This window comes from Athene noctua, chromosome 5 (genome assembly GCF_965140245.1).
Source record: "Athene noctua chromosome 5, bAthNoc1.hap1.1, whole genome shotgun sequence".
Lineage (NCBI taxonomy): Eukaryota > Metazoa > Chordata > Aves > Strigiformes > Strigidae > Athene > Athene noctua.
This window is the reverse complement of record NC_134041.1, coordinates 13028308-13048701: the sequence shown is the minus strand read 5'-3', so window position 1 is coordinate 13048701 and position 20394 is coordinate 13028308. Positions and strand designations below refer to the sequence as shown.

Sequence of the window (20394 nt, the reverse complement as noted above, 5' to 3'; positions counted from 1 at the left end):
GGCCGGGCGGCCGCGAGGGCGGAGGTCAGAGGGCGCGGGGCGGGGCCGCGCCGGACATGGCGGCCGCCGAGAGGCCCGACTCGGAGGTGGGACCGGGCCGGGGGGGCCGCGGGCGGGCTGAGCTGGGGAAGGGGAAATCGGGGAGCCGGGGGCGGGAGCGAGGTGAGGGGTAGCCGCGGTGCGGGAGGCAGGGCGGCGGTGGGGAGCAGCGGGGCCGGCCTGGCCTGTGAGGAAAGGCGGGAGGTGTGGGGCTGAAGCAGCCTGGGGGCGAGGGGCAGAGCGGGGTGCGCTCCTGGGGTGCCCGCCGAGCTCTGGGGTGACCTGGGCCGCTGTGCTCCTGCCGCAGGTGGAGGAAGCAGGGCATGTCTTCCTCCTGATGAAGAAAGACTATCGCATCTCCCGCAACGTGCGCCTCGCCTGGGTCCTCAGCCGACTCCATCAGGTCATCTGGGCTGTGCCCGAGCCGGAGCTGGTGAGTTGGTGCCCGAGTTTGGATGATGTTATCACAGCCTGGTGTGGCAAGTTGGATCTACACCACTACGAGCAGCTGGACCCTGCAGAAGATTTTAATCCAGTTCCTTTCTCCGATTCCTCTTTGAGTTCCTTTCTCTGATTGCTCTTCGGCTTGATGTTCTCTCACATACCACTTACTTGTTCTTGTAGGTGAAGTCAGAAAATGAACTTGATGTTCTCAGCATCCTGCCTAACGGGTGGCAGCCAGACGAGCCTGTCCAGCCCAGGCCCTATCTCCTCGTGCCCTCTACGCGGGTCACCTTCCTGGCCCGCCAGTACCGATTTGTGATTGAACTTGATCTGAGCCCTTCCACAGGGATTGTGGTAAGTGCAGAAACTGCCTATTTGGGGTGTTTTGTGTTAAAAGGCTGGAGTCATTTCTATTTACTTAGAAGGCTTATTCCACTCTGTGGTAGTCTTAACTTTCGTAGAAGTCTTGCTTTTCCCAGGAGGGAGGTTAGCTAGACAGCTTAATGGCAGATCCTGTTTCTCTGCTGAATGCTCAGTGTGTGACTTTCATTTACAGGGAGCTGTTATTTTAGTCCTGCTGGCACTGCAGAAGGATGTTTGCTGTTGGCTGTGTGTGGTGGGGCAACCAGCAATGAGATTGAAAGTCCTAGAAGATGAAAAAGCTGTTTGCTTTCTCTGTTTCTGTAGGATGACTCAACAGGGGAGATAATTTTTGATGAAGTCTTTCATGCCCTTTCCCGATGTTTGGTGGGATTGTTAAGACCCTTTCGTATCCCTGGTTCAGACATTATCTACCAGCCAGAGATCTTTGTTACTATCCAGGCGTATTCCTCCATCATTGGCCTGCAGTCCCATCAGGTAAAGTTCAGCCTCTCCCTTGGCACGACTCAGTGCATGAGCAGCTCACTGTATGGGCTTCCTGCACACACAGAGGGAAGAGGGGGCATGTGGTAGCTGGGCTCTGTTATCTGCGATGATGCAGACTTGTCTCATTGAAATGTGCAGCTGGTGTGGTGGGGAAGTGTATGTGAGCAACTTCTGGGCAGGAAGCGGAGGTTTCTCCCGGGGGAGTAGGGCCCAGCAGAGCATGGCACCCATAGGCACGGTCTCAGAGTTGGGCCACAGGAAATATTTCCCTCGTTGAATGTGTTTTTTGTTATTATTTTGCTGTTTCAGTTGTTTTTTTTTTAATTTCTGTTTGATAATTGTTTTTAGCCTCTTATAAGTAGCTTGAGGCATTTAAGAAGAGCTGTTGTGACCAAAAACTTGTCTGCCTGCTCCAGCTGTGTAGCAGTGGTTTATTCAAAGATCATTTCCTCTTCCTACAAACCTTGCTCTCTTTTTTGCACTGGTATGAATGTTTCTCCTTGCTAGAGACAGCAGCTGGCCACAGTATTGAAGTTATCAATGAGATTTTACTTGAGCCAGGGCAGGTCTGTTTAATAATTTGAAGTCTGGTTTATGGTGCCAGTGTGGTTTTTGAAGTTCATCCTTTGTCCCTTCCACCTTACAGTATTTTCACATTATTTTTGCATTTCTGATGGTGTCCTTCATCCCTTTGCTAATACCAGGGATGGTATTAGGGTGGTAACAGGAGGAGCCTGTTAGTCTGTGCTTGTTCCCCTCCTCTCTCCTCAGCCCGCCTCTGCCCAAGCCTTCTGTGAGGCTGCAGCCTTTAATGGCCTGTGTAGTGCTTGGAGAGCACAGCCCTCGAGTTGGTACATTCTTAGGTCCTACCAAAGTAAATGTAGCAGGAATTTCCATTTGCTGGTGACGTTTTGTGTCATCTTGTCCAACTGTCCTGCAGATGTCATCATGCTTTGCCTTAATATCTCCCCTATTTACACTAAACTGAGCACTCAGAAGTTGCTCCACTTTTCTTCTTTGGATCTCTCTAAAGAGTTGTTTATTGTATGAGGCCAAGAATTGGCTATCTGGGTACAACTGGATAAGCTTTGCGTTGCTTTTCTGGAGGAAAAGGCATATATGTGTATCCCTTGCCCAGAAAAGCCTGTCTATATTGTAATCGCTTATTTTTCCTGTGAGGTCTTGCCCATCTGAGGTTGAGGGAACATGGATAACATGCAGCATCCCACATGTCTGTTGAGTTCTTTGTCTATGTATTGTATCTTCTTTGCCTTCTGGTTGTGGACAGATTGCCTGTACGATGGTAGCATGTGTAAATACAAGTCTCATGCCTGTCAGCTTGGGGAGTTTCTGTGGTGGCAGACTCACTCTGTCACATCACTCACCCTCTTTTGTAACATCCAGTCTTTTTTTTTTTTCTTTTTTTCAATTTGCTATTCCTTTATCCAGGCACTTACTGGACGATAATTGGATCAGTCTATAGGTGATTTAGATTAGAACAAATAGGCCTTCCTTAGAAACATCAAACCAGAGTTAATGGCTTCTAACAAGGATCCCACATCACTTTCTCCTGACAGCTGCTTATCCTGGAAGAAAGCAAATGAAGTAGATATTTCTTGCCCAAGAAGGAGGTTTCCCAAAGAGTGATGAGAGCATCTGCCGTGGAGTGCACTGCAGATGCCATTGGACACTGCTGCTCACAGGCTCTGAGCAGGGGTAGTGACACGAGGCCTGTGCTGTACTGTACTTTGTCAGGCACGTTTCTGAACTTCACTGTGCAGAACTGTGTTCCTGTGGACCATTTTGGGGGCTGGCACTATAAAACCTTAACTTGATAACTGATGTGTGTGTCCTTGGGCCAGGTACTATTCCAGGGCTGTCAGCTGGATGAGACGAAGCGAGAGGCATTTCTGCATCAAGTGTACACACAGCTGTGTGCCTTTGAGAACAAAGTGGCAGAGATGCTTCAGCAACAGTATGAACCCAAACCACAGGTAAGGAAGGCAGAGGTGGTTGGGATCTTTTGGATTTCTGGAGATTTGCACTCTGAGGCCCCTCTGGGGTAGGGTGACAAGAGGAACAGTGGTGTAGGCTGGATACTGTGGTATCCAGTAATGAGACATGAAAACTGAGGAAGCAGAAACAGTGAGTGTTTAGAAGGGCTGATGAAAATGGTTACCTTTCCCAAGATTATTGTACAGTAAAGCAGCCCGACTTCTTGTACATCATGGGACAAATGTAGGATGTGCTTTCTCTCCGAAGAAGATGATGGGAGAGGTGATTATGCCTGTATCATTAATCTATAAATAGCTGTGAATACACCTTTGGTTCATGTTACATTTCTTGAATGAAAATACTTCCTTGTTAGCATGAAAACTGACCATGAAACTGGATAAACAGCTGGTGCGGTTTCTAATACTCTTTGAAATCTGTGGCAGATACTGTGTAGTAGGCATGAATGTAAGTGTCAGCAAGTTAATAATAGCACTATAAAATACAGCTTAGAATGAAATTAAAAGTGTGACTTTATAGGGATTCAGAATGTCTATGGATTTCTCATCAAGATCATCTCTCCAGATCTTGGAAATGAAGAATGTGAAGGTTACACTGTGATACTGCCATGTTCATGTGGCAGTCGCAATCATATCTATGGGCACCCTTCTTGCAGCCAAAGGCATTGTTGGCCTGGCTGAGGTTATTTAGTCCTTATTTAGCATTAGTTATTAGAGTTTGGGTAGACGGGGAAAAAAAAAAAATCTCAAAAGATGAGCAAGAGGCTACTGGTCATCTACTGCGGTTGCATATCTGAAGTGCTTCTGAATTCTGTCTGAATTTTCTATCTTTGATGCTAAGTCTGTCAGTCCTGGAACAGAAAGAAGATTGCAGGAAGTAAATACCTTTATCAGTGTGTCCAGCTGGTGCTTTTGCAGTGCTTTGTATGCATTCCTGCTTGCTGCAGTATTTCTCTCATGGTAAATTAACCTATAACTTCTTCCATGCAAATGGAGGAAAGAGACGCACTTGCAGGCCAAAGGGACTGGTGAGTCGTGCCACAGGCTGTGGGGTGGAGGTGGGAGGCCCCAGGCGGAGGGCAGGGACTGAAACATTTTTTACTTTTGAAGTTTTATTAGCTGTGTCATTGTTAACAAGTGTCTGAATTTAAGGCATCTGGCAAATTAAAGTGATGGATAGTCAGGGTTTTTTTGCTCACAGCCACAGACCACTCCCATTTGTGCAGAACAAAAGTTTAGTTAGTTCTAATTTTATTTTTTTTTCTCAGCTCCAATCATCTGTAGCTTTGCAAGGGAGGGTCTCACACATTCTCTGTATTAGCAGTAAAAATGAAGCAATAGTTTATTACAGAGTTGAACTGCCAGAGGCTTCTGGAGATGAGGGACTATGAGGTTCCTCATTAGTGTAATTATACAAATTTCAGGCTTTGCCTGGGGGATGTTTTTCATAGAAGATTCAGGAGAAGCCTCCCTTCATTTGCTTATATCAGCACTACATGATCAATGCTGTTTGAATGGAGTTAAATATATAGGCACTAGACTTTGTCCTTACGAGGCTCCTTACCCCCTCTGCTGCCGTGTCTCATAAGTGGGACATAGTTGTGTCTGCCTCCAGCATTTCTGGGCTTTACTTGAGTAGATGCTGAATAGCTGCAGCTTCTAAATGACCAGGAAAAAAAAGAGATATTCGCCATCTCTTTAACTGGGAACTGCTCTGCTCTGCAGAGGAGCTTTAGTGACCCCAAAGTGCCTCATCTTTCCCATTCTGGGAGAAATCAGCTTATAATAAAGCTCTGAGCATGTTGTCCCTTTCCTCCACCCCTGAGCAGCCTTGTCCAGCTGTTCTAAGGGGCCCAAATGACCAGGACTTTGAGAGCACCTGGAAATTAAAGCTAGAAGTGGAGCTTGCTGAAGCGCTCCAGGGCTGTGGTACCATGGGGCTGCTAGACTGAAGGCCATTTGGGAGAGTGAGAAGTAGAGCTAGGTTGAAGTCTGCCCCATGCGGCCTTGTGATTTTGTTTGGGTTTTTTTTTAACTTTTCCAGGTGGATTTGTCACCCCTAAGCCAAGAGAGTACTGGTGATGTGCAGGAGTCATCTGGGAGGAAGCCCAGTGTGTCTGTTGTCACTGCTGATGTTGGCCTTGTCAGTATGGTCCGGCAAGGGATCCTAGCACTGCAGCTGCTGCCTTCCAACTCCAGCGCAGGTGGGCTTTGTCCTCTGGGTTGAAGTTTGCCTGGTTGTTTGAGAAGGATTGTGTTCCTCCTGCCTTAGGCTGAGATTAATTTTATAAGGGCTGGTGCATGGACCCTTCTGGTAGGGATGAAATTTCAACAGCAGCTTTTGCTCTGTACTCTGTATGCAAATTGTGGTGGTGGGAATGGGGAAAACAACACTGTGCCATGTGCCACGTGTCAGGGAGTTTGTGAGGATTCACAGCTGTGACTGTTGCTCAGGACAGCCACGGGTGTGCAGAGCTGTGCCCTGCCTGAGTGCTTCACTGTACCTAGTTGGGAAATTTGCCAGCTCCAGGCTTGGAGGCTCTAAACCAACCTCAGGATTTTCCTTTCGACTTTTGCCCTGGCTGATTTTTATCTCTGGTGGATATACTGGGAGAGTGGTAGCTGGTTGAGATGAAGGATGCACTAAGATACTGCCTTGTTTACAGGTATAATAATAATTACGGATGGTGTGACTAGTGTCCCTGATGTGGCTGTGTGCGAGACTTTACTCAATCAGCTCCGCAGTGGCACAGTGGCCTGCTCCTTTGTACAGGTATGTCTGCCCTTAGCAGGGAGTGTGGGGGCTGCTGCCTACCACAGGGAGGAAGGTGGGTTGCTGTCAGTGGCGTTCACTTCCAGAGGGGAAGAGGGGTCTTCTCTGCCTGTTTGAGGCCTTTACCGGTCCTCTACCTTGTCCTTGGCACTGCTGAACTCTCTCAGGTATTTTCTTTATCCATCCCATAGGTAGGCGGTGTCTACTCATACGATTGCAGCTTTGGCCACGTTCCTAATGTGGAGCTGATGAAATTCATCGCCATGGCCACTTTTGGTGCTTACCTCTCCACATGCCCTGAGCTGGATCCTCTGAGCCTGGATCTGAATGTGTATCACAAGGCATTTCTGCTATACTCCTTTCTGCGTACTGGGGAGTCCCTGAATCCGGAATACTACTGTGGTGAGGAATGTGCATGTCCTCCTTCCAGCAGATAGATGTCTTGCAGCACCTCTCTTTGGGGTGACTCCCCCAGGCTTGGTTCTGCTAATACTCTCCCTTGTCCCCACTGAGCCATGCCTCCTGTAGGCTTTGGGCACTATTGGGCCATGCAGCCTCATTTGTTACTCCACTCCTGGTTCCAGGAATTGGGTGGATTGGGGAAAACATGTCCTGTTTTACACCGTTCCCCTTTCTGTGGACTTCACTCAGCAAACTGCAGTTAGGCCTACTATGCTAGAACATGGAGGGGGCAAGAAGCTCTCGTCTGACCTTTCCTGCACACTGGCTAGCTTGCAGATGGGGACATTCTGGAGAGCTTGTCTTAATCAGGCTTGCAGATGGCAGTTTGGATTGAAAAACTAGACCCCTGAGAACTGTCCCAAATGCCCCTCTGGGTTGTTCTTATTTTGTGAATGTTGGTGACTGAGAGTATGCCAGGAGAGATTGGCTACCAGTAAAATGTGGAAAGACCCTTCCATGCCCTGGCGATATGCTGGTGCCATCTGTGCTTTCTGTAACTTTTCAGCGGAAGCCACATACGATGACAAGTTTGAAGAGAGCTGGCCTGGGACTTGGAAATCTTGAATCTTAAGATCAGGTGTTAGTCTTAAGGCTTCCATGTTCTGATACCTTTTAGAAAGCACCTGGGAATTCAAGGTTTTCCAGGCAAAGGAGTGAAGCCCAAATGCTGTGCAACTGTTGCAACAGCTGTGCAGTTTCTGCCTGTCTAGACTAAATGTGTAACTACCGACATGTGCCTTGTCACAAAGGCTGTCCCAGAGGAAGCAAGCCCTGGCACCCCACCCTGCCCCTCTGCCAGGCCTTTTGGCCACGCTAGCGCACCTGTTTGCTGTGTTGCCAAATCAGGAGTGGGTGTAAGTGGTGCCTGAAGGATGTACTGTTCTTCAGGCCAGCGAGTGTTCCTGGCAGCTTCTGTGAAGCACTTTGGGAAAGCTGTTGCTGTAGGATGAGGAGCAGGGGAGCTGCTCCCTCACAAACCTCATCTCTGCCATTTGCAGTGTCCCAGCACAGACTGTTCAATGAGCACCTGGTGTCTGCAAGCAGCAACCCTGCTCTGGCGATGAGGAGGAAGAAGCACACTGAGAAGGAGGTGCATGCTGACCTCGTGAGCATTGTCTCAGTCCGGCTGCGTGAGGGCTACAGCATCCGTGAGGTCAACATCACGAAAGGTGACTGTGCTGCACTGGGGTTGGAGCTCAGATAAGACTCAGCTGTTCTCAGCTGTTTAGAGAAAAGTGCAAGATCCGCCATCTCAGCAGAGGGGCTGGTATTGTGGAGGAAGGAGCCATTTTCTCCAAACTCTAAGTTTTCATGAGTAACTGCCTGATGCAGGACTGTCCAGTATTGTTGTGTACTTGCCAGGCTCATCCTCTGTGGCTGTAAGTGCTTGGGGAGGGACAGTCAGACTGTGACCTTCTGTGTCTTGGAAATGAGTCTCCACAGTTGCAGGGAAACTAGTGACAGAACTTGGGGTTTTGCAGTTTTCTGGGACTTCCTCTATATTTCACATTTTTCTCCTTTCCCTTTCTAGTCCTTTGCTAGATGCAGTCCAAAATACTAAGACAAATTTGAGCTCTTTGTTACAACAGATTTAATGCCTCTAAACTACAGTTTTCCAAAGGAAGAAATGGAGGAAAACAAGGATATTGTCAGGTGAAAATGCCAGATCAGTCAGGACCATGACTGATACTAGAAGAATGTGAAACCATCCAGTGGTCCTGTTCTCTCATCTGACTTGCTAGAGATTATGGCACCTGGAGTGTGAGAACTAACAAAAAGTGAAGGGACTAGGGACCTTGAGGGGTTTGAGTATCCCAAGGAGTGCCAGTAAATCCTGCCTAACTTTCCATCTCCAGCTGTGACTAGTGGTGGTGCTTTAACTAAAAGGGAGATGAAAAAATCCAGATGGAAGTTATGAATTACAAGCAAGAGAATAAATTATTTCTGACTGTCACAATGACCGGCAGAAAGCCTAGAGGATGGGATTCTTAAAACGCAGCATAAACATGTACAACACATGGTCTTCACTATTCTGTCTGGGATATTAGTACACAGAATTACGTTTTCTATCAGAAAATCAAAGTCTGTGATATAACTCGAGAATCACTGTAAACTTGCCATATGATGTTTTCTATTAATTAACTGTGGTCTGCCTTAAACTGTATAAATATCTTGTGCCACTGCTGTGCTTAGAAGATTGTCCCAGAATTTCATTGCTCTTTCTCTAGCTTCCTTTCTAAACTCACTCAAACCAAATTAGACCTGTGTGACTTCATTATCCTTAATTAAGTTTATCCTCCTTCTCTGGCATTGCACAAACACATTTAAGAACAATGCCTTTCTCCTTGTAACCTCCCTTTTGGCAGGTTAAGCAAGCCAATGTTTCAGTCTCCTTTTGTAAGGGCAGGCTTTCTGTGCTGTTTATTCATCTTAATAGCATGTGGTTTTTTCCTCATCGGTTGTTTGCTTTTCACAGTTTGGTGTCATATTTCTTGAAACAGTTGATAAGGATGTTGTAAATGTGGTTTTATCGGTGCCTTGTTCAGTAATGCTAATACTTCCCGGCTTCTGAAGTAAAACACCATATCTGATAGACCAGGAATCACGTGAGCTTTCTCCATGATTGCATTGCATTGTTAGCACAGAAATCCCTGTGTCTTTCACGTACCTTTGCTTCCAGCTGATGAGTCCTTAGGGGTGTTTTACTGGTTTTTGTTTGTTTGTTTAGTAGTCCCTAAATGTGGTGTTCTTCACATAATAGTTAAGCCTTAAGTTCATCTTGCTTGGTTCAGCTCACTATTCCTGTGTGATGACTGGAAATTGCAGTTCTTTTGACCTGATGCTTCTTACAAACTGAATGCATGTTAGCAACCTTCCCAAAAAATGTACTAGGTGGGATAATTTCTGAAGTCGGTCTTTCAGGAATATCCCTAATTTCTTGTTTTGGGAGTTTTCTATTAAAAGTAAGAATCTGCTATGATTTTCTACTGAAACAGCTCTTCTAGTAATGTCTGCAGCTTGCTTTCACTAATTTCCTGTAGGTGTGGCATGGGATACTTCCTTTAAATCCAGGCAGATTAGGTCCATTGCACTCTCTTTGTCTAGGAATGTCTTTGAAACAGTATGACAAGTCAGTTCCTGTCCAAGCTGTGCTCAGTGTTGTGTCTTTTATCCTTCCACACACCAGTTCACTTGCAGCTTGGACAGCGCTGGAGAAGGAGCCTTTGATCTGGCAGCAGTGGTGAAGTGCTCTTGGTGACTGTGAAGTCCTGTATGGAAATGCTGGATAAGGTAGCAGATGTGAATCATTCAAAAAGCAATCAGACAAGTTCATGTTGTACCTTTTTGCACGAAGTTGTAGCTACAACTCTGTCTCAGGATATCGTAAAGCAGTAAATTTCTATACTCTGGAGAAATATATCGGAAATATCACCACCTGTTCACCATGCTCCCTGCACTTTTCTCTAGGTGTCTTTTAGTCCTCGGAATGCTAAATGAATTGGTCTTTTGTTTTTACAAGAGCAGAAAACAGAAGAGCAGGTGCCCTGGATCAGAGTTACCTTCTGTGGTGAATAGCTATGGGCAGATGCACAGGGAGGAGTGAGAATAGGGTAAACATACACGGTATCCTCTTTCTCCTTTCCATTTTTCTTCCCTTTGAGCATTCTTTAGCTCTTTGCAGGTCAGGGGCTCCCTGAGCCAGAAATACTTTCTGTGTATCTCTTTGGTGAAGTTTATTTAGAAGGAATTTAAAAATGAGATGTCTGAGATATCAAAAATACAGTGTGTATTTCTATTCTAGCCTTTAGAATAGTACTAGATAATGTTACTTATACTTTGCAAAGGCTAAATACTCTGGGGAGTTGCGGTCTGTGATCAGAAAAATTGTTGAGCTAACTTCTTAAAGTAGAATTTACAAAAGATCAAGACGTTTCGACGTTGAGCACTGCCTCTGCTAAGGAAAAGCATGTTTGGCTGATCAGGGCTCTCTGGGCCATTCTGTAGAGAAGTGTATAACGAAGAACAGTTAATTAACCTGGATAGCCAAAAGCTTTTGCCAAAGTTTGCAAACTGAGGAGCCAGCTGGCTGTGAAGCAAGAGGAAAGAGTGCAGTTGTGGACTTTGACACTGTGGCTTTTCTGCTTCACTTTGCCAAAGGCAAAATAGAATAAATAGCTAGCTTTGTGCTCAGAGTTGCCTGGAGAGGTTGTTTGTGATATTTATAAGTGCTCCAGTTACCCTCGCTATTTGATTTTAGATATTTAGGCATTTAGAAGGCTACTATGGTTAGTTAGGAATGCAGAAGTGCTTGCGAAAAGGGGAGGAGTGGAAGGTATGGAAGGGAGAGAAGCTGTGTCTAAGAAGCTGTGGGACCATGGTGTTTCCTGTTTCTTTCTGGGACAGTGTCAGAGGATTGCCCTCTGCAACAAAAAAAAAATTCTCACTGGCTATTTTGTGTTGCTGTGTGTGGGAAGAGCCTGAAGGACGTTTTTCAAAACCTCACCTTCCTCTGTGAACCAATCCAGCATAAAAACGGCTGGACATGAGCTGCCCAGTGAGAATGGCTGTTCTCAGTGTCAGGAATCGGGAAGACAAATTGAGTTTTCTAAAAACCAGAGCTGGACTTTATGAAAGAAATCAAAGCAGCAAAAACTTTTATTGGCTGTAATGTCAAAAAAACAGAAATGGTTTGCTTTGCAGTAAGAACAAATTAAAGATTCATCTAGGTATGACTGCAAACTAAGCAAATATTTTGCCTATGTTTTTAGTTTTGCTTGTGTTGAATTGTAGGAGTGAAGCCAGGATGACTAATGGAAACACAGGTGGAAGTTGGAAATATTTTTATTAATGATCTAGGCAAAAAAATGTGGGAATTTACTCACCATGTTTGCTGTTGATGAAGTAGAAAGGATTTGTTATGAGAATCTAAATACTGTGCAGAAAGCAGTGGATGAGCACTAAAGCAATAAGAGTGAGGTGACCATATGAAATGGAGACAAATTTATAAATTCTTGTTTAGCCTCTGATAAACTAGACAATCTTCATATGGAAACAACAGATGGTACAAGCCTGGCAAATGCATTTATAGTAATGCAAAGCACCCGTTGTGGAACATATTAGTGGCCTTAAATAAAACCCTAATAATCCCTCAGGTGAAATATAGTATACATTTGGTCATCATCATTCAGGGAAGATGAATTCTTGAGGTGCAAGAAGGTCTGGGTCTGTTAAGGGGAATGGATATTCTGTCGTAGGCTGATGACCATGGCTTGGTTTAACCTGCACAGTAACAGCTGAAACTGGGTAAGGATTTCTTCCCCTAGTGCATACTCCTTGTCAGTGTTATGGAAATGAAGCTGCTCAGATAAAGAATAATTTAATCAAAAGAACAACTGAACATGAATTTGGCATGTACTCTGGAAGGTTTTGTCTAAACATTGACAGGGAAAGAGTACTCTGGGGGAGCCTCCCAGCAGGGACCATGGCAGCAAAAAGCAAGATGGCTTTAAAGCGGAGTGTAGTCAGCCTGTGAAGGGGATGGCATGATGCGCCTATGACAGCAGCAAATGCAACTCTGCAGGAAACATAGGATCCAGGCTGATGACCTGTTCGGACGGTTTCCAGCACATCCAATCACTTATGTCACAAATGCTGCAAGTCTGGCAAACTATAGAGCAGGCTGGACATCAGAATAGATGATCGAGCAGTTGAAACAGCAGAGTGGCACTGTTAGAGAAAGTCATGTGTTTCCCTGGGTTGTTTCAGTACAAATACACATGCACAGTCAGCAGGAGTGTGAGTTTTCTGCTCTTCTGGCTCAGTGAGGCTTGCTGTCAGGTGTCTCTGTTAATCTTGCTAGAGATGCAATGGCCCGCTTAAAGAAAAAGGTCAAAATGTGCAGTGTGAATAATGGGTGAATATTCATTCTTAACTTACTAACTTTGGGAGGAGAAGAGAGTAAACATGGTGAGAAGCTTTTGGTGCTTGAAGTTCTGAATTGCATGATATACTGTCTGCTCAGGAAGAACATGGAATTTAATTCAAGAATTGAGCCTCATCTTCCAGGCTGTTTGTGATCTGGGCCCATCATGTGTAAATGTCCTTGTTGCTCCAATGGGATAGATTAACTCTGCAGAGTGCAGATGAGAAAACTTTTTAACTTAAAGGCCCTGCTCATCTGCGCAAAGCAACAGTTTTCTTGGAGACAAAGATGAAGCTGTGAAGAAGAGTCTATTGCAAATATCAGCACCTCCTCCAAGTTTCAATTGTCTTTTCTAGTGTAGATATTACACGTACCTTTGAAGAACTGTTCACCAAATGCTACTGTGTAAGCAACGCCTCCCTCTGTTGGGAAGGAGAGAGAATGACTTCAGCTAGAGCAAACAGTTCTTAGATTACTTTGTCCTCCTCACAGCAATCAAACAATCTCAGAGTATCACGTAGTCCCTGGTCAGAGAGGAAGCTTGGATGTGTACCAAACAAGCACTTGAATTTACTCCTTTGCTTTCATGCAGGTGGGTCTCAACTGGAGGTGAAACTAGTGCTGCTTTGGAAGCATAACATGAGGATAGAGTACTTAGCTGTGACACCCTGGCCCCTGGACCCGTCAAAGCGCAGCACGTGGGTGGAGGTGACGATGGAGGGAAGCTATGATATTTTGCATGACATCAGTTGCACCATGAGGAAGCCTATCACCAGTCTGTACCGCACTACGGTCATCCGGCGCTTCTGGAACACCTTGCAGAGGTGAGCCTGACCATCCCCAGCCATTCTCAGTGTCCAATATAATGAAGAAATTCCTTCTTTGGCATGCTGGGGCATGGGTTATACAAGCAGCTGTCACAGCCCAGAGTCCCAAACGAATGTGCTCTGAGGAAGAGGCATGACTAGCAACAAGCTTGCCATCTAGCCGAGGGAAAGACTCAAACTGGCCTGTGGCCTAGGCTGTAAGATGGCTTCATGGTGAAGGTATTGATGCCCCTGAGTCCTGATCCTGTAATGGAAACCTTAACTCTGACTGCCCTTCCATGGAGGTGGTGTGTTCTTGCAGGACAGCCTTGAAGCTGTGTTGCGTGGACACAGAGAGCAGCACCTCATGTCTCTAGGCCTGAAGGACCTGCAGGTTATAACCGTTTCCTGGCCAGGGTGACCATTACTCCCTGCTATTCAGCAGATTCATTTGCTAGCACTTCATTTCCAACTCTGATCGTCCTCTTATATATTAGACTGTTACACTTGAACTCCCTTAACATGTGCTTTGCAATCGCATTGAATCTCAGCATTGCCTTAGAAAGCTGTGTTGGTGTAGATGGGCTCCCAATACACGGGGAGGTCTGTGTGTGCAGGCACTGGGCTGAGTGGGCCAGCACGGGGAGAGCATGGGCTTTTGTGCCTAACTGCCTCTTCTTTTTCAGCATCAACCAGACAGATCAGATGTTGGTTCATCTGCAGTCTTTTGACACAGTCCCAGAACACTTTACCATTCCTGAGAGCACCAAGAATGGGGTGCCCCTCTTCTACATCCCCCCAGGTTCCACCACTCCGGTATGTTCCTTCTCTCTCCTATTTAATATGGGATAGGTTGTCCCTCCTGCCTGTTCTGTCTTGCACCAGGGGATGCTTGAATCCCAGCAGGCAATCAAGATTTTCTGTAACTTTTGGGCTTCATCTCATGTTCTTTGTCCTGCTCAGTAACAGAGCTCAGGTGCAATCCAGTGCCTGTGAACATCCCACCACATACTTTTTCCTCTTTGAGACATCACCCTATTTCTCTATTGCTGCAGCTATACCCCTAAGCCCCACAGCAGGTCTTCTAAGTGTGCTGCAGCCTTCTCCTGTAGTGATAGGATGTGTGAGACTGATGGGGAAGCTGACACGCTTATTCTTGCCATGGTTTTTCAGTGGATGCCTCATATATGTGGAGTTGCTGCTGGCAGTCTTGTGCCCTTGTAGCTCACACCATCAGGGGAAGATATAGGATGTGCAGAATAGTTGTTGTTTGATGGGCTCATTGCTCTGAGCACTCATGTGGAAGGTTCAAGAGCAATACTTGTCATCTGCAAAGCAGAAACTAAACATGAGGTAATAGTTTCCACTGCAATATTCAAACTCATTGAAGCTCACTGAGCAGAAGTGCTAGCATATTATCTGTTCCCTGCTAGCAGAGTCTTTGGCATTGGCTAGGGGAGCTTTAATTTAAGAGAACTATGCCTTTAATTTTATTGCTTAAACCCTACTTTAGGTTTGCCTCCTAAATTTTCACTACGTAGGGTTATGTATCCAGCAGTATATCTGCAGCATCCCATCTTATGGCTAACCACCACTTTATTTCTGTGTCAGCAGAGTTGCTATAGTTGGTGAAATTACAGTGTTACCATACAAACATGTTAGAGTTGCCCAAAGCCACCCATTGCTGGTACCCTATTTGCATGAGCACTTTCAGACAAGTTTTCTCAATGTGTAATTGCTATGCTGACACAAGCCATATATCACCCTCTCAATCAGAAAGCACACTATTACATATGCCATCTTTTCCACAGTTGATTTACTTGATACTAAGTAGTTAAATTCCTAATTAACTTGACATTTCAGGAACCTGATTTATTTTTTCTTACATTGTATTGCCTGTTTCAATGTGAACGCACTTCATTATTCTGCTGAGAGGCAGTTACCAAAAGCCAGGGATGTGGCTAACCTTCTAGGCCTACATAGCTCAGCCACCAGAGAAATTCCTACTCTCTCTGGGTGGAGCCAGACAGCTTCTTGCTGAATATTGCCCTGTCATTTTCTCAGGTGCTATCCCTGCAGCACAGTGGGTCTGACTCAAGCCATTCCCAGTTTGCCTCCTACTGGAAGCCTATCCTTTCCATGGATGCCAACTTCTGGCAGAGGTGGCTGCACATGCATCGTATTGTCCTCCTGCTGGAGCATGACACGTATGTAACTGGAGGGCTGAGCTCAGTGTGCAGTGTGGGCCAGCCTGGGAAAGCAGAGGGTCCAGTTCAGTCCAGGTGCAGCTATTTTGTGGGTGCCTATGGCCAAGGGAAGGGCCTCGCAAGTAGGACCTGATGGATAAGGAAGGCTCATTTATCTGAGAGGGACTTGGGGTGGGGAAGTCACCTTTGTCAAGAGGGGGGCTGTTCTCAGAAGTGTAAATTGTTTCTCAAGTCCCTCTTGAGTTTGGATTTCCTGACTGCAGGGGGTGTGGACCATCCAGTTGGAGCTATCCCACACTTTTTGTTTGCTGCTGGAAAACATCTTCCCCAAAAGCATTGCTTTCCCGAGGCTGCTCCTAGTTGCAGAGTTATGTAAATATTAGCCATATATTGCATGGAGGAAGACAGCAATGATGCAGGGTGGAGAGCAGGATCCACGTGCGCTCTGTGAGCCTGGCTGTCGCCAACAGGCACAAGCAGGCAAGGTGCTTGAATATTGGCTGCTGTGGAGGCAGAAGGCTGATGTACCAGTCAGAGAATGAGTTGGAATGGATGTAGCAAACTCTGGGAAGAAGAGAAACTGGTTTTGAAATTACTTTCTGCCACACTCTGCAGGCCTGTGCCCAAGCACCTGCACACACCAGGCAACAATGGCCGCTACAGCACCATCCAGTGCCGCATCTCTCACTCGGCGCTCACCTCCTTACTGCGGGACTGGAGCAGCTTTGTGCTGGTGGAGGGCTACTCCTATGTCAAACTGATACACGGGTGAGTGGCTCTGAAGCAGTCCTGGGTGGGGAATGGGGCATGTGGCCAGACCAAAGATCCAGTTAGACCAGTACTCTGAGATGGGCCAGAAGCAGATGTGTAGAGGAGAGGATAAGAGCAAGACAGGTGGTTATGAAACCCTGGGTATTCTGAACTGCTGCCGCTCTGTGCCAGGCAGAGCCCAGAGGGAGAGGGAAGCCAACTGGGGGGTTTCTGAGCACTAGGACTGACATGTGTTGCTGCCAAGGTGTGTGGGCTGTTGAGCTCTGCAGAGCAGGCCTCTGCTTGGTCTGACATGACAGAGCAGCAAGGTCTGTGCTATTTCAGCCTTGTCTTAATCCCTCCTCTCCAGCTCTGAGGATCCCACACCTTCCTCGTTTTATGTGGTGCGGATCATCTCTAAAGCTCCCTGCATGGTTCTCCGTCTGGGGTTCCCCATTGGCACACCTGCACAGGCCAGGAACAAGGTGAGAGCTGGCTGGCTGCTTCCTGGGGTAAGAGCAGAGCAAGAAGTTGTGAAAGTGGTGGGTAAATCACAGGCGACGCTGTGGGCAGGCATCCTCTAATAACGAACTACTGTGTTAAGGCTTATATGAGTGTGAATTTACTGTAACAGAAGGGGACAGTCTGGGCAAAGATTTCTGTGTTAAGTCTGTGAAAGATCTAAACCCAAAGACTTTGAAGATCAGTAGAATAGCTGGTCGCGTGTGTTTTTCCCATTGCTTACTTCAACTGTGGGGCTTGAAATGACTCACAGGTTATCTAGTGTATCCTTGTGACCAAAATACAATCAATACTGTGTGTCAGGAACAGCAGATACTTGTCTGACTCATCTGTAAAGACCTCTGTGATGGATGTACTACATGTTCCCTAGACTATCTGCTTCAGTAGGTGGTGAATTGCATGTGTATATATTGTATCATCTGGGCAAGGAGGACTTAGAGTTAAAATGCAGACAATGCCCTGCATAAGCAGTACAGGGAGAGAAAAAAATGTAATACCCAGAAAATGTTTTAGAGATGGAAGTCTGCTTGATAGACTTTTAATAACCTCTTTATATCAGAAGAAATGGGCTGTCCTAGTCAGATGCAGAAGGTGGGGTTACTCTGTGGACTCTCTCCAGCTCTAATGGTGGAGACAAGTCTTAAGTCTTCTAGGTGAAACACTAAGTATGGGAAAGATGTTTTGCTGTTAAGCTGTGTGAACCTTTTGTTATAAAGAAGAGGTTTGTCATTAAACCCTGATCTCCAGTCTTCGTGAAACAAATCTTTGGTTTGTCTCACTTAGCTTTAGTGTTAGATCAGTCTGAGGAGAAGCTGACAAACATGGGAGGGACCATCTTTTTGAGATGATGAACCCAGATAACACTAAGTGCTCTGGCACTCTGGAGGATCTGCCCTGTCGTGTCTTTAGGGGATCCAGGCTTTGGGCACCGATTGCTGGGCCAACACGTGGGCAGGTAATGCCAAGTGACAGGTTTTATGAAGGAGTTCCCTCTGGCAGGTGTAAGTTAATACTTCATGAGGAAGATGTGAGACGGGCAACATACCCTGCAGCTCTGGACAAGCTCCAGATCGTTGCACCAGGAGCTGTGTGTAGATCATAAATTGTATCATGTACAATGTTTAGGCTGCCTTGTTTAGGGAGAAGGGGTTTTTGTGTTGAGCTATTCGAATTTCCAGTGTTTAAGGGAGGGAAAGCACCTGGTACAGTCTGACTTACAGAAGACTTTTAGTGAGACTCCATATAGGACACAACGGTAGAACTGGAGTAGGAATGGAGTGTCTTAAAACAAACTGTCTTAGGAAATGAGGCAAGAAAATTGAAGCGTTCTGTTCTCATCAAAGCAGAAGCTGCTTGTGGTTTTCTCGATCTTTTTACTAGTCAAAGGGTAGGGAATTCATCTGCAGGTAGTGAGCTGGAAAAATCTGCAGGTGGCACAAAGCTGTTTAGTTTTCTCTGCCCTTTCAACCTCTGTGCTTTGTGGACACCTATGCAGCACGATGGTGGCTGGAAACTAGTATTGATAACTGCAAAATAGCGCACCTTAGATTTGGGAACTTAAATGCCATTGGAGATTCTGTATTATCAGTATGAAACCAGGAAGGGTATCCAAGTGGCATCATAGTGCAGAAAAGAGCTCTGCTTAACATTTGGGGACAATCCTTTCCTTGTAAAGGATATAATGATGGGGAAAGTTGCTGAAATAATTAGTATTGAGGATGGAGATGGAGAGCTGCTGGTCTCTTTGCCTACAATGGTAATGGAAATTAAAGAGTTAACAAAGATCATGAAAAGAAACCTAACCATGGAAATTTCAAAGAAAACACTGGGGCATTGTGGGGATCAGATGCTAATGTGGGTAGAACCATATTCAGAGCTGCTAAAAAGAGTAATCAGGAAGTTGTTTTGAAAGTATCTTGAAATAAAAAATAAACCAACCAACATAAAAAGTAACCTAGGCTCTTGAAACCTTTTACCATAGAGGTTCAACACATGAACCTGATAGTGGGGAAACACCTCAGCTGTGGGAACAGTCTGGCTCTGCCTTATATGTACTAGTTTACATTTACTGTAGGCTGTTGTAGAGAGGAGGAGGGAAAGAATGAGGGTGGGTACTCAGACGGCTTCTGTGGAGGAGCTGGCATGCAATTGATTTGTTTTTCATCAGAGTTATGGAAGGCGATTTCTTCAGCCTTGAAATCATCTTTAGACCTTTCTTTTGCTTTTAAAAGTATTTGTAGTTGTTAAAATGTGGACCTAAGAGCCTTATGTCATTTTAATCTTGGTCTCGCTAGTGCCTCAGAAGTAAAATGACCTTTAATTCCTGCTCATCTGTATATTCAAGGAGTGTTCTATTCCTTTCAGTCAGGCTCCTGTTCTGGAAGCTTATTTTGAGTAGCTTATGTCATATTTACCTTTTGCTTTTGCCATGACAGATAGTGGAGGAGTTACGGGACCGAATCTTGCAGCTGCGCTTTCCCCACAGGGTCCAGAGCAAGGAAGCAACTCCAAAAGCAAAGAGGAAAATGTTTGGCAGTAGTTCTCCCTCCAAGTCTCCACCTGTGGCTGGGGCCCAGTCAGCCCTCTCAGACAGACCCTGCCTTGTTGTGCTGCACAAACCCTTGGAGAAGCTACTAATCAGGTAGTGATGGAAATCCATCACAGCCTCCTTGTCCTGGGAAATAGGAGAGAGGAGGGTCTGTGGATGGCGCTGCCAGCTGCAGGATGAGAGTGTTGTGAAGCTGGTGCTTGTTGGGGTGCGTTTGGGTTGTGTGACTGGGAATGGCAGCTGTAGTCTGGGAGGACTGTGACTTGCATCAGGGGGCTTTGCTGTACAGGCAGATTTGTTACTCTTATCTAATATGATGTGGAAGTAAATCTAGTTACTGCTGTCTGAGCTGGGCTAGCCAAGCTCTGCTGCTGGAGGGCTGTGTCCTGGGCCCAGCAAGCGGGCTGTGAATCCATACAGCTCTGCCCCTGAGCAGAGCATTCTTTCCACCTCAGTGAGCCACACTTCTGCCCTCTCCTAGGTATGAGAAGCTGCCTTCTGACTATCGAGCCCCCTTCATTCTCAACCTGGAGCATCCCCCGGTGTCTGGCCCGCTCACTATGGTGGCCAATCGTACTGCCTCTTCCACCCTGGCCTCGCTGTCCCGCTACTTCTATCACCAGCGTTGGATCTGGAGTGTCCAGTCAGGGCTGGCACCGGCTGTGCCCATCACTGCGGTAGCCCAGCTCCTTTCCACACTCACAGAGTAAGTTGCACACCTGAATGGGATTGCTTTCTCCAGCTACTCCTGGGGATGCACAGAAAGCAGGGTGGATCTGAGGCCTTATTAGAGGTAACAGTTAAAGCTGCTGTGCAGAGGGTTTTGATCCAGTACACAGCTTCTAGGGCTACTTGGGCCAGTGCTTTACCCAGTTCTGCAGCTGCAGTTGAGGAAAAGGAGGGTCCTGGAAAACATAAAAAGGCAGGAGGTGTTACTGTGCCTGGCATATGCTGATCTTCACACAGGCAAAGCGTCCTGTGCAAAGTGTCACATCTCCCTGTTTTCTTTGTGTAGCTCCGTCTTGGGAAGGAAGGTGTTAT

The 20394-nt window shown here is 46.2% G+C and overlaps 1 protein-coding gene across 8 annotated transcripts in view; it reads left to right on the top strand.

Annotated features, from left to right (window-relative positions):
- Nucleotides 1-44: 44 nt before the first annotated feature.
- The window catches only part of SZT2 (SZT2 subunit of KICSTOR complex), a 58746-nt gene continuing 38396 nt past the window's right edge, over nt 45-20394 (top strand). For 7 of the 8 annotated variants that reach the window (XM_074906391.1, XM_074906390.1, XM_074906388.1 and 4 more), the window contains exons 1-16: nt 45-86; nt 347-472; nt 664-837; nt 1171-1341; nt 3213-3344; nt 5407-5566; nt 6029-6135; nt 6327-6537; nt 7596-7766; nt 13113-13344; nt 14013-14142; nt 15391-15533; nt 16149-16301; nt 16654-16768; nt 19241-19446; nt 19835-20059. In XM_074906391.1, coding sequence (XP_074762492.1) covers nt 57-86; nt 347-472; nt 664-837; nt 1171-1341; nt 3213-3344; nt 5407-5566; nt 6029-6135; nt 6327-6537; nt 7596-7766; nt 13113-13344; nt 14013-14142; nt 15391-15533; nt 16149-16301; nt 16654-16768; nt 19241-19446; nt 19835-20059 — 2486 coding nt within the window. In that variant the 5' untranslated portion in view covers nt 45-56. Of the gene's footprint in view, nt 87-346; nt 473-663; nt 838-1170; nt 1342-3212; nt 3345-5406; nt 5567-6028; nt 6136-6326; nt 6538-7595; nt 7767-13112; nt 13345-14012; nt 14143-15390; nt 15534-16148; nt 16302-16653; nt 16769-19240; nt 19447-19834; nt 20060-20394 lie in introns of those variants that run through there. The other variant, XM_074906392.1, reaches the window with a different exon arrangement.